General features: G+C 36.5%; 1 protein-coding gene across 2 annotated transcripts in view; it reads left to right on the plus strand.

Annotated features, from left to right (window-relative positions):
• The first annotated feature begins 529 nt into the window (after nt 1-529).
• The window catches only part of ca16b (carbonic anhydrase XVI b), a 155103-nt gene continuing 140998 nt past the window's right edge, over nt 530-14634 (plus strand). For both annotated transcript variants that reach the window (XR_003593595.1, XM_028002757.1), the window contains exon 1: nt 530-1315. Coding sequence is in view for 1 of the 2 variants with exons in the window: in XM_028002757.1 (XP_027858558.1) it covers nt 1231-1315 (85 nt within the window). In the remaining variant the exon portion in view is untranslated. The remainder of the gene's footprint in view (nt 1316-14634) is intronic.

Consider the following 14634-nt stretch of genomic DNA (forward strand, 5'->3'; position numbering starts at 1 on the left):
TTAATAACACCAAATAAATCTCAAAGGTAATTTAAACGTAGTAACTCAAACTGTTTTCTTCCGAGAGTAATTAAGTTAGCATTAGTTTGTTGATATATTTAAGTTGCTTTGTTTTTAATTTGTTTAGTGAAGAAAAGTGCCTGCTTGTATATATATATATTTTTTTACCAATAAACCTAACTAGCAGTGGGGAATAAAGTAATCTGAGGTAAATGTAGAACTGCACACTTCCAAAACGTTGCAATTAAATCAGTGGTAATCTGGATGTTGCTGCGTATTTTTAACTGCAATTTATAAGACAGCCACTTGGATCCAGTGCAGATTGTGCTTAGTCCTAGACAAGAAATGTATTCATGTATTTATTTGAAGTGTTTCCTATCACAACATCTTAGAAACTATAACCTCTGGGTCCGTTCCCTGTCATTTTGCATTCAGCAGATCCAGGAACCGCCTCCGTTGCGCCCGCCCCGTCCAGACTCCCTCTCCCATGCCCCTCTCTCTCTCTCTCTCTTTCGCACACACACACACACACACACCCCTACACCCCGTCCGTCCGGATAGGATGGGACCAGAGCAGAGCAGTAGCCACATATCCGTGCACGCCTGACCGCTAAGACTACTTCCTGGACCAAAAGAATGGGACATTTCCAGCAACACTTTTCTCCTGCAACCTCGGTCTCGCTGACGCCGCGGATAATCACTTAATAATGACCGCGTATGATCAATAACATTCGACCACTTTTTCCTGTAGTTAAAGACAGCGATTGATTGCCGATTGACTCCCCCCCTCTCCCTCTCCTCCTGCTTTTTCTCCCTACACTTCGGGAATGTCGCTATGTGGAAGCCCGCTGCAGACACGGAGGACTCCAACAACAAGAGATTTTGAATTGTTTTCGCACAGCCTCTGCGTGCTCGCCGCGTTATTCCTCGAAGCTAAGGAGAGCAGCCCGTGCTCGGTCCGGAGGCGAGTGAATCTGGCTTTTTCAAATCAGTGACTGTATCCTGTGACCGTCAAACCGTCTCTATACTTTGATGCTCTGCCTTCGTGGCCGCCGTGCCAACTTCGGCTTCAGTGTGTGCGTGTGATTCTTTCTAAAGGACAAGCAGCAGCAGCGGCAGCAGCAGCGGCGGCAGAAGAAGAAGAAGAGGAAGAGGAGAAGGGGTAAAAAAAAAAAAGACTAACTTAATCACCCGTTGCCTTTTCTTGTTGCTCTCGATGAGTAGTCTAACATGCGGAAAATACGGGAACCGAGTCACTGGTGGATTTTAACCCTGCTGTTTTTAACCTTGCCCGAACACAAAGACTGTCAACCCGGTAAGTACTTGCAACAAGGGTTTTTAGCTGTTATGTATTTAGCCGATAGAGTCGCTGTCTATTGTTGACGCCAGTTTTGCTGGACCAAACAGGATTCCCCCCTGTCGCCCCCCACACGGGTAACGCTTTGTTGAATTGTTCGGTTGCTGGGCCGAGCCGACATTAAAAGAGCGTCCGACGCTTGGACACGTTCAGCCTCCGTGATTTGTGTGCATGTTATTGATTATGCAGCTGGAGTGTGGCGCAAACTATCCCTGCGTCAACGTGATACAGCTGAATCTGTGTCCGCCGGCTCTTTGACCTTTTTTTTTTCTTTTTCGTCTCGGCGACCCAACGTCGGGTTATTCAGTCGAAGCGGGATTTCTCTTAACACAATAAAGGGATCTGTTAAAGAGGTTATTCTTTAAGACACCACCCCCATTATTCACATCCCCGTGGAATTAATCAGATTGTACAAGCCGCAGGGTTTTGTTAGTTTGGACGCCGTCATATGAGGTGGCCCAAGTTTTATTCCCGGCTTACTGTAGTTGTGGCTAGTTCAAGTCGACCTGTAATTTTGCGGTAATGTGTTGAGGTAGAGGGGGGGGTGCGGGGCGATAGTCAGCGCTGTTGGGTAGAATATAGATTGTTCAGTGTATGAGGGGCGATTAATGCCCCCCACTCCTCCCCCCGCATACGTCGATGGCCTGGTAAACTTAATTTATTAGTTGATTTTATATACTGCAACAAGCAGGGTTAATTTTAGGAAGACACAGACCCATGAGTTAGTTTTGGTGCCGTACTCACACAAGTTTCGTTTAAACATGCAAATTCCCACTGAGCAATACACCTTTTCAATATTGAAGCTACATGTCAATCTGCATAAGTAACTGATTGGTCCATGCATAGCCCAAATTTAGAACTTTGTATTTCATCTTGGTTCTGACCAAGTAAGACTACGTCCAAAAGTGGTCTAGGTTTAGATTTAGAATTGGACATAAACTTCTCTATAACATCTATAAATAATGCAGAATTGCCAGAAAGCAGATTCCAAAACATAAAAACATCTGATTTATCTGATTTACAATTATAAACTAATTTCATGCTTTTCTCAATTGTGACATTGCGTCTACTATTTGTGTGTGGAAAGAATACTCTGTTCTTATTAGGTAGCAAAAAAACCCACAAAACAACGAGAGTAGTATGACATTTTTTTTGTTATTTATACTCTATTAAAGGATGGAAACAACCTGTAATGTACACTATAAAATGTTAAGCATTCAACTTTTTTAGGTTGCGCACTGACAGCGAGATGTTTCCTCTATAACATCACATTTTGTGTCCAGGGAAGAAAAAAATTCAGTGTTCCAACCAGAACTATTATCTGTACAACACCAACAAAAAAACAGAAAAGAACATTTACAACAATAATGAAAGTCTGACCAATACAAGGGAACAGTCCTGGAGTTATTTCTACATAACAAGATATGGTGACGTATTACTAACCACTAGTTAGAGGTGCTGTGTTGGAGATCAGTGTGTGTTGCCTTTGTTGCGCAGCTGTTCCAAAGCAGGTTTACTTTTAGATTTGTAACAGTCTTAAAAGACTAATCTATAAAAGTTACCTTTTATGTTTATAAATCATTTGGACAATAATTCCATGTATTTTCATCTAAATAATAGTTGTTTGGTCATTTCATTTATGCATGCAAATTACAAGATTTAAATAGTTTTCCAAAAACAATTCTAGTTTTTTTTAGTCCTTTTCTGTAAGGACTACAGAAAAACGGACAATTTTATACCAATTTCAAAATGCAAGTACAGAACCATCAAAACGAAAAACTATCCAATCCAACAGTTCATAAAAATAAAGACAAAATATCCATCAAATAAATTACTGTTAATAAAGGACCAGTCCAGAGAAAGAAGAAGACAAACACACACAGATTTCTTGACCTTTAACGCTTAACACGAATTATAAACCGTCCTGCAATGGACTCCAAATACCAAGACAGTTGTGCTGAAACAGATGGAATATCTTATTCGGTACATACAGTGTCATCAGCATACACCTGGAAACCTGCACCACGGTACGAAACTGGCAATAAAATTTTTCTTATAGCTATAAAGAATAAGACCAAGAATTGAGCCTAAGGGCACTTTCTAAAAGTCTTAGCATCATTTCTAGAAATGTCTTCATCTCTATAAAGCAGAGACCAAATATTTTAACAATGCCAACCTCTCTGTGGTGATGGTAAGCATCCACTTGAATAAAGAAAGAGGCGTGAAGAGAGCACCTAAAACCTGCAACGGCGCCAGAATTAGGTTTGTGTTTGGAATATCATCACTTTCTGATGGATTGTAGTGGATTGTAGAGCATCATGTTAATTTTTCTTTGGAAACTGGATCTGTATAGAGCGTGATGTTGACCTTCTCACACATGTTGCACACTATCAGTGAGGTTTTAAGCAAAAGCAGTTAGATCATGTAATTCATTATTGTTGTCTTTTCACTCGAGGTTATATCATGAGACCCTCGTAGGGAAGCATGAATTATTAAATAAATGTGCGCATTGGTTTGGAATATCAACAATAATGACATTAATCTGGTTGACGGAGCTGCAACAAATAAGGGTTATACAAGAGGAGTGTTAATAGATTAAAAATGTTTTCCACATCAAAAGCAGCACTTAAAACATTTGACTGGAATGTTATTGGGACAAATTTTAAAAATCTGGAATTTCAGGAGTCGCATGCACTTAACTTAAGAATTATATTGATGAAAGATAGCGTGTGTGCGTGTGTGTGTGTAGCTAATTAATGCAAAATCAGATATGTTGAAGATGACATGAGGGGGTCTACAAGGTCCCATATGTCCCAGTTTTATTTACTTTCTACACTAGTGATTGTTGCATTGTCAAATTTGCTTAAAATTACTTTTCATGCTGATGATACAGGTGTTTTTTTCAGGAAGTTACTTGGTCAGCTTGTCAACATGAGAATAATTACATTTAAAAAGTAATGTAAGTAAATTATAATTTTAATAGAACAAAATATATTATATTTGGTTATTGAATAATCACTGCACAAATATTCATGATAGAAAGTATACCAATAAACAAAATAAATAAAATCAGCTGGACTAAATGTAATTGGAAATCACAAGTAAATTGTGTCAAAACAGAAATGTCTATGTAGGATCAAGTCAAAAACAATGTAAGCAAAAGTTTATTTTGAAAACTGTGTAAAATACAGTTTCATATGTTACTTATTGCCTATGAATTTGGGGAAAAAACATAAATTTTCTGCTATTCAAACATTAAACAAATGTTTAATACTTATTAAACATTTGTTTAATAAATATAATGGATAAAAGATAAAGGGTAAGGTAAAGAAGCAGATCTATTTTTGCTCAGTTTGGGTTTATGCTTAATGATTTATTAGTTCTTTTTTGATAAAAGGTCAAATGAATAATTATAGATTTAAGTTAATAATGTACCAATAAGACAATGAGCTAAAGATCAAAGTCAGCAAATGTTCCTGTGACCAATCTTTACCTGTGACCCCCAGAAAAATTTTACTTTTTTTCCTGCCCTTCTGTTAATTAAATGATTAGAATAGCTCTTTGTCTTTTCAGTCGGTAAGTGCATCAACGAGCACAATGTTCTTTGATGCACTTTGTTTTGAGTTTTGTAAAAAAAAAATAAATAAATGGGCATATGCTTTGATGCATAAATGAGGATAATCTTGTAATCCCTTCATTTTTGCGATGGAATTCAAAACTACTACCTTTATCAAAGAACCTGCAGTGTTTTTTTTCTGTCTCTTTATGGTCAGTGCTTGTTACATTTAATTGATGAATTTGAGAACAAAGTTTACTCAAATTAATTTACATGTATTATACTCCTTAGGAAGAGGGTTTAGGTTATCACAGTTAGCAGGGCTGACGTTGAGATTCCCGGAAATTGGTGTCAGCCAGTAAAAGCCTGATAGGTGGATTTCTAATTGGAATGTATTGACCAGGTTCTAAAATATGAAATGAGTTACTGAACATGGCACAAAGCAGATTTTTGAGTGTTTGAATATCTGAAAAGATTCTGGTTCTTTTAGCCATATTTTTTTGTTTTTTGGACAATCTAAATAAAACATACATATGCATTACAAACATACTGCAAACATCTCTGTGTGTTGTTTAAAGTAGCTTTGCATATTGAGTGAAACCCGGTGAGTAGTAACCTTGGTGCCGAAGGAATTAAAGAATTGTGCAATTGGCCAAGCAATGCTCATTCTTCCTTTAAAGTCCAGATGTTGTTGTATAAGTAAAAAGCTAAATACTAATAAACAGAAAAAATCCATGCATTAGAGAGAGAGAAAATAATATCAAAATAAAGAACAAGATGAGAAATTTGGGGTAGATAGGAAGCATTTAAGAGACAAGATTCCGCAGCTGGAGCCTGTGAGTGTCCACCCATTTTAAAGACCTCATTATTTGCATGCTGTTTCTATTTTTTTTTTTTTTACTGTGACTAATAATGCTGTTCCTGACTTATTCCAGATTGATGGCTTGAACAAATATATTTGAAATGGTCGGAGTTCATCTATTCAAAATTTTAATCTAGCAAATTGACAAGATGGTTTCTATTGTCTACTGCATGCAGAAGTTGACCTTGCTTGTGTGTTTATGTTACAATTGTATGTTCTCAACAGCAATAGCTATTAGGAGAGTTCCTGAGTCTACTCCAGGGTTGTTGTTTTGCATGTAGTGCCCCCTGAAAACCCACAGATCACCGCCTTTCAGTTTTGTATTTTGATCTCGTCACTTGAATACAGGGATTTTTCATTATACAGCCAATCACTCTGGGTTGATCTCTTGATACCAATTCATGTTATTGACCTCTTAGGAATAGATCCAATTTGTTTTGTGGTTTCCTATTTTACCCTCTTTGCATTACACATCTTCTTTTGTCTTGTGACTCTGTTGTTGCCAGTTCTTTTTTCAAATACAAAGCAAACATGCATTTAAAAAAACCCAAGAACCCAAGTGACACTTTTTAGTTTCAACATTTGATATCTTTTTTTTTCCGGCTTCCCATGATATATGATTTAAAAGATGTTTGATTTGATTAATATTTACAGTCTCAGTTGGATTTAGGTGTGATTACAGTCAACAGTGGCAGCTCCTCTAAAACCAGTCAGTAATTTTGAGAGTACAAACTGCCCAGCTGACCAGCTTGAAGGTGGTAGAGGACAAATCTAGTTGAACACTGCCATCTGATAGATTGTGTCGTTTCTGACTGACTGACATGAATCTTTCAAATTCCATCATAGAGTACTGGACGTAAAGCTGAAATGGAAATGTTGTAAATTCAAAGATGAAATGGCTCATCTTAAATTATACATACTTCATTTAAGCAACCTAGCAGGTTTTATCCTAAGATTTAAACCCATTTCTGTTTCAAGTGTTACGTTTTGGTACTAAATTGAGAATCACATAAGAATAAAGGGTAAATATTCGATGACAAAACGAAAAGAGGCACATTAAGAGACAAAATTCTAGTATGTCTATATATGTCATATAAAACTGACATAGTTTTATATCCCAAAAAATCATGGCAGCCTGATCCACATGGTGAACCCATACAGTGTCAAATGCAAAGCAGTATTTTTTTTAATGACATTTGGATTTTTTCTATCATTGAAATAAAAAGGTAGATGCACACTAATCTAATTTTGCCATAAAGAATAATCATTGGTAACTGATTTGGACTCAGTTTTGTGTTATGCCAGTACCCTGGTAGCTATGACAGTGGACACTGATTAAGAGAGTCTACATTAGCCTACAGAAAAGAAACCATGGATGCAACTGTCACACAACTCTGCTGCTCTCCCACTAATGCATTTTTCTTACAACCGTGGCATCATTCAAGGGCAAATAAACAGGGTTTCCAATGGTATAAGTTTGGTTTTTTGCTGAGAAGCACTGTTACAGCGAATAATAAAATAGCTAACCACAAATATTCTTACATTTTGTGCTAAGTCTATGTATAAAATGTTATGACAATATCTTAAATAAGAAATATCACAGTATTATTTTTTTATGCTTATGGACAATCTCAATGTAAAACATATATTGACGTATTCTACCATCAAAGCAGACAGTAGGTTTGCACGCCATGAAAAGTATCATTAACAGAGGAAATAAAATTGCTGCACAATATGTATTAATAACAAGTGCCACAATATAAATATGATACGGACATGAGGTATACAGAAGTGAAGAAGAAGTGTTTTATTTGCAACTGAAATTTTTACATCAATATTGAACAAGAATTTTGCAATGTTATGTTTTATTAGTACTGAACATGCAGAGGTTAGTAAATGTGATTTTTAGCCTATGCCTTTTTGTTTCAAGTGAATCCCTAAAAATCTGCTTCTAAACGCCTCTTACATGGAAGCAAGCGCAAGGGAGAGTTAGAAATGTGACTTCAGCCTATGTAAATTGTAGATGCCCCCTTCTCAGCCTTTGATAAGAGTATTTTAGGCAAACACAAACGTCTTTCCTTTTTTTAATTGACAGTGTTGCAATTACAGTGCTGTTGCGCTCATTAAAGCCAATGATCATCTTCCTGTTTGGAGCATGCAAGGAAAATACAGCAATGCAGAAAAGGATTACACTGAATGGGCTTTTATATTACTGGCAATTCATTTTAGGCATGCAAGAACCTCGGCAAACAAAATAGAAAAAAAGAGTCAGTTATTCAATAAATATAATGGCTATTTCTATGGTACTGTTAATAGGGAAAAATTGCTTTTCAAAGAACATTTCAAATTGATTTGGATTTAGGTTAAAAATCTATATTCTTTTGAATTGGTAACAAAAAAATCTAAATAGTAGACATGCCGTGTCAACAGCACTGGGCAGGTATGAATTGAGTTTTAGAAGAGTGTTGATCCTTTGCCAGTTGTCATTAAATGCCAGAAAAAATGTGCTTCTGTGTATGAAAACCATTATGACCATAATGGAATCATGATTATCTCCAATAATTGTGATAATATGATTAATTGGTAACCATGACAGGCCTGGATACGAAGTGGGCAAACATTTTATTAATTTACTAAGTGACGTCCGGACACCCTGCTGTGCCAGCAGGATGCCAGCTGTCTGGATCTCACTGATGTAGGCAGCGCCATCATTATCATCCAGGTCCTTCATATCTTCTCCTGATAATTAGCACAATGTGCATCATGCTGGCATAAACTCTTAGAAAGGGAACAGTTGTGGTTTTAAAATAGCCTCACTAAGTTCTGCTCAGTCTCAATCATATATGGGCTCAGCTTGCCGTTATCGTGTTGTCTTTCCACCAGCTGCTTGTGCCACCCACTAAATGGTCCGATGGGGAAACATTGCAACTGTAATCACTTTTCACTGGTGTGTATATAATTTGCTGTGGATCCTTTTTACTGGTGATGCTCATCCTTCCCTCTCTGCTTTCACATTTAATGACTAGCTTATTTATCTTCCTAATTAAACTGGTGAAACTTTCCACACTACAATGCATTACTGTTTCCAGTAACATTTTTTAAATGTGATAGTTTGGAAACTGTAAGGGTGATAACTTTGTTGTTTTTTTAATTTATTTTTAAAAAAATTTTATAACAGCTGCCTGGTTTCAGAGAACTGAGACTCAGCACGCAACTCGTACCTTATTATGGTGGTTAAGCAGTGATCACCATTGTGGTTTGGGGAAAAAACACCCCAGCATGTTTACCTCGAACTGATCAGCTGTGAAAAATGTGCTTCATTTGGCTGAAACAGCTTGTAAAACGAGATATGCCCATTATTATTCCACACCTTCCCTCAGAGCCTGTACTCACTAACAAATTAAAAGTTAAGTTTATTTATGCTACAGCACAAATAAATTTATTGTGAAGCAGATTTAGTTCACTTAACACCTGTACATACTTGGAAAAGGATCTTCAGGTCCTAATGGGATAAGAGCAATGAGAACAGCCTTGAAATTAAAACACATTTTCATGAACACAATAAGGAATTGGTTTAGGGTTTGAGATTATTGCTCCAATCAGAGAATGGTTTTCTTTTCTCCTTTTTGGGGGGGTTGAGAATAAATCTTTCAGTGTCCCTGCAGATGGAATATAAAGCAGTTAAAAGCCTTTATCATCTCTCTGCTGTAAGGAGAGTAAGAATCTATGCAAGTGTATGTTTTAGTTTCCAGAATTTGTTGCTAATTCAACATGTTTGCCAACTTTCTATTTATTCAAAAGTGTATTTGGGAATGTTAGATGATTTCACAGTGCTGTTTTGCTGGACAATGGGAAGAGAAAATGTTTGCTATAATATATATTGTGGTGTAGTAATTGTTTGCCATCTATGGAATTGCACTGCTAATAATCAGTTAACATCATCAGTTCAGCTGCCAGTTTATCCCACACTGTCACTGGAAAAAATATTAATTCTGAAAACCTGTTGCCTAGTAAATACATAGTGTTTTCTGTACATGAGGTCTATTAATATCACATTTTTCAAGGTGTTGAACCTTCTTTTTCAGCAGAAGTTTTATTTTTTGATTAAAAAACACATGCTGATTTGGTGCTTTTTACTCAGAAAGTTTTATATGTTTATTTTCTTGTACCATGTAGTCATTATGAATGGACAAAGCTAAAGATTTGGTCATTTTATTTGTAGACAAAATAAATATTTTCACAGCATTGTATTTCTCTGACTAGGGCATCTATAAGTCTAAGCTCAAGACTTATGTTTTCAGGCAAACTAATAAAACCACGTTGCATTGCGCCTATCTTTCTTTTTCTATTAGTTTTCTATCCAATTTCTACTTATGGTTTTCTGGTGATGGAATTTTTACTGTAAGGTACTTCAGTCTCCTTAGTGGATTGAGATTACGTGCTATATGAATCAATCAATGTGTATGCAACAACCCTTTGTTTCACATGATGGTGTTTTTAGCAACATATCTTTAGCAAACAGATTATGGTGATTACCACATAACTTTTACATAGACATGCACTTTTTGTAAAATGATCAGTGGTTCTAAATTGAGCTATTGCTAAATATTTCTTTTATATGATGAATACTAACTGTAGTTAGTACTTTACTCATATGTTTAGAATGATTGGTCATGTTACAGTGCTAATGTAATGATAAACTGAGTGAAAAAACCCCCATGAGTAGCTTGGTTGCTTCTTATGTGCATCGAATGCTAAAAATCACAGAATATTAAATAGGTTTCATCATTCTAAAAACAAAAGCTAACAGTGGTGTGTGTCCCCAGGCCATGATAAACTCACTATTATGATGCAGGGCAAAAGTCAATAATTTGTAAATAAATTCTAACCCAGGGGTACTCAAGAGTGGGGCTGCTGTGATATTATTGCTTCCAACATGCTCTGTAAGCTTTAGCATAATCTCTGAGATGTGGTCAACTTGGCAGTGAGACTCTGTCCAACAAGCTAAATATCTTATTGGCATGCAGTGTGTACTCATGACAACTTGAAATATCAACCAACAAACACTGCGTTCCAAACTGTCCTTTGCAATATTGTTAATGAACACACAGATATTGCAATGATGATTTATAGTGCAGCTTTTACTTAGGAATCCAAAAATTGTCTGTTTCTCGCATAATCCTCCATTGTTGCACACACACACACAAGGGTACACCAATGAGGGCTACAGTCCTTAACAAATCTGTGCTGAGTTTGATACCCGACCCTGAGGAATTTACTATATGTCATCCCCTTTCTCTCTATGCCCTTTTTCATGCCAAGATACTAATAAACAAAGGCTACTAGTGTCACAAAATCTTCTTAAAAATGAGAAAAAAAACAACAACAAAACAAACAGTGTGGCATTCTGTAGACTACTAATCGTCAGCTTGGAAAATCTAATGTCCCTAATGTGGCCATTAGGTCAGAAAAATGCCCCAGTTCATGGTTTTTCCATCAAAACAGTAGTAGTCCTACACAGCTGCAAACGCTAATTCTTTGTCTGGCCAGAAGAAATACCACCTAAGATTTAAAATGGTATTAATAAATTAAGCTGGTAGTTTTAGGGCAAATGTTTGCACTGACGCTTATATAAATATCATGATTTATGTAGTTATACTGTTTTCAATTGGATTTGATCTGCTGCTGAAATTCAGATAAAACATTTACTTTGATTCATATTTTTAATGACACAATGAGCTGTTATTTCTACATGTGAAACTGGATTGTTTCTGTCCGTAACTACATTTAATGACGCCAGGTCTCAGTTTGCTGCAGTTTATGACTGCACAGGTAGATGTCACTAAATTCCATATACCGCTTCTTTGACTGGCATCAGTTGATTAGTGGGTACACTAGTATATGTAGCAAAAGTTATTGGATATGAATTTATTGTAACCTCCTTTCTTTGTTGCAATTACACTAGCATTTCTCAGATCCTCAATCTAAGAGCACTTGCTTAGTTTTGTCTTTTGCTTTTGCACACGTGTTTCTTTTCTTCATGAAAGCCTGAGGAACAAATATGTGAGAACAGTTCTCTGGCTTATGTGTCCACCGGCTACATCGATTTCCAGTTGTGCCACGGCTTTGTCATGTCTCTTTTGGGATTTTCATAACTTTCAGAAATGGAGCACCCTCAAGCAGCCTGTTCTGTAGCAGCCATGTTTCCAAAGATGTTGGCAGTTGCTTTAGGGTTTTCTTTTTGTATTTACAGGTTTATAGGAGACGCAGATTCCCAGCTCATATCTAATCAATCTAGCCAGGAGTACTTTGGGACTGTGTTTTACTTGCTTTAATTACTACAGCTGCCAATATCTCAGGGAACAACTGTGGCATTTGCTCTCATCCTTTTCATATTTGTGTGGAAAAAATTAATAACAAATGAAAAATGTCATTAAACATTCATTTCATTTCGTCAATGTGTATTTACATATTCCCTGTTAAAATTTATGCTTCAGAGAAAGCAGTCTGGCAAAGGCAGATCTAGTAGTATAAATACATTGCAAGATGGCGAGCAGAGCCTGGAGTGAAGTAGAACGTCATGTGCCTGCTGAATATTAGCTCCCTTACTGACACAGGCAGTGTGATCGCCCTGCCTGGAAATACGGAAATTGGTTTTTTAAAGTGGAATATTCCAGCTGATGTGAGATTGAAATTGTTATAACTCAGTTTATTTTCTAAGATAATCTCAGTAGGTTGACGTTAACAGTGATTAAGCTGTTTATTTGCCTAACTTATGTTAATGGAGGCGATCAGTCATCACTTCATTACGTGATGTGTACGGTTGAGTTCACTTAGTCTTTCAGCCAAGACACTCAGAAGCTGGTCACAGTAGCATTTTAATCATTCAGGATGACTCACAGCCACTTCACTCCAGATCAAGACAGATTTCATCTGTCTCCGAGACATTAAGCCCAAAACACACACACAGACTAACTGGATTTGACCAGGTGGATTTGAAACAAGGGAAGAAAATTGCCATTGGGGAAGCTAGTGTACTTATTTCCTGTGCTACGTGACAATGATGATTAATATCCAGGCAACAAGACACTTTCACTAAAGGACATCTCCTACACTGGAGGACTTGGCCATATCAATAAATGTCCTTTGTCCTTCAGTTGCTATGTCCGCTCTCCCCTTAACAATCTTGCCACGATGTGATACTGTGTCAGCTTTACTTACAGCTGAACTGTCAGTCACTGTTGCCCTGTAGAGAGCGAAGACAATGGAAGCTTCAGGCTTCTTTTTCCTTTATTGTGTTATTGTGGGTCAACGCACCATGTGTGTTTTCTTTGTGCTCGAGTCTTTGTTGTTGACGTCAGTTAAGATTGCCTTTTTCTGATGTGAGGAAAGACGAATTCAATCTCCTCGACAAAGCTCATTTTGCCCGTCATGAACTATGGCTGAAATTATTTAAATATATGGGATTAGTTGACACATGTTTTATCAAGCTGCTGGGGCTGTGCTGAATGCAAAATGAGCTGCCTGAATGAAAAATCAAGGTGTTTTTTTTATTATTTAAGTTTTAATGTTTGCACAAATTTAACAAGTATGGAAACAGAATTTTACCTCTTCTTCTGTAAATCGATGGTATACCTTTTTTTATTAGTATTAAAATTGGTTATTTGGAGTTCAAATTGGGTCACTGCAGTCTTTTTTTAAAATAAAATAATCCACTCTGCTGACAATTCTAATGGTCCAGAGTAGGAACGAACTGGTATGAGGTCCTTAATGTATGATATCCTCAAGTAAAATCGCTACAGTATTGCAATATTTTCCACAAAAAAGAAAATTACAATTGTTTTTATTTAAGTAACAAGTATTTCTAGTGCCGTAAAAAAAATATTAAATGTGCTGATTAACACAGGTATAATATTGTGTTGACTTATTATTATTATTGAAACCGTAACTTTTTTATACCCTGCTTGAAGCTGCATTATGTAACACTTATAAAAAATATATTATTTTACATATTTGTTAAAACTTTAATTATATATGGTCTGACGCAGGTAATTTGTGGAAAAAAAATCGAGATCTTCTGCCTTCTGCCAGTGCTCCTTGTACTAACTAGAAACAACCAATCAGAGGTAGGAGCATTGTCAATTATGCCCATGCATACGCCACTCACTCCTCCCGACACCTTGCTCTTCTATGATACAGCTTCCCCCCGTCAGCAGAGACCATCTTGAATGCTAAGGTCACTTAGCATGGCCACCGATGACAGAGGATAAAAGGTTTTCCTATAATAATAATAATAATAATAATAATAATAATAATAATTAATATATTATTAGCCTAAAAGCCTTATTGCCTAAGTGATATTTTACTGAATATGACTTAAGAATTATATATATACTAATATTTATTCCAGTACGTGTGATGGTCTTGTTGCAAAGCACCAACCTATGGTATGTAAAACCACTGTTTATGACCCATTCCGTGCTTACATATAATGTAATACCTTGTTTACCATTAGATACCTTATTTTGGGGTATTTATAAATAATTGTAAAGAAAAACACCCTCCGCACTAAAATGTAGTTGTAGTTAAGGACTTACATTCTTGTGTCCACTCTATTGTCCTGATTCCATGAAATCCTTGTCAAATGTTTTTATTCCTCCTCGTTAACACTCTTTGAGATCAGTCCTGAGGCATTGGGTTTCGAGTGAGATTGATGTTCTGTTTGTTTCTCTCACACTTCGGCTACCTCACACAGAGAGAAAGCACTAAAAACATCAATGGATGGAATAGGATAATTGGTGTTTAACTACGTTACGTAAAAGCTGTATCGTATCTCAGCTAATTCTAGGCATTTATCGA

The sequence above is a fragment of the Xiphophorus couchianus genome, chromosome 20, assembly GCF_001444195.1.
Source record: "Xiphophorus couchianus chromosome 20, X_couchianus-1.0, whole genome shotgun sequence".
NCBI classification, from domain to species: domain Eukaryota; kingdom Metazoa; phylum Chordata; class Actinopteri; order Cyprinodontiformes; family Poeciliidae; genus Xiphophorus; species Xiphophorus couchianus.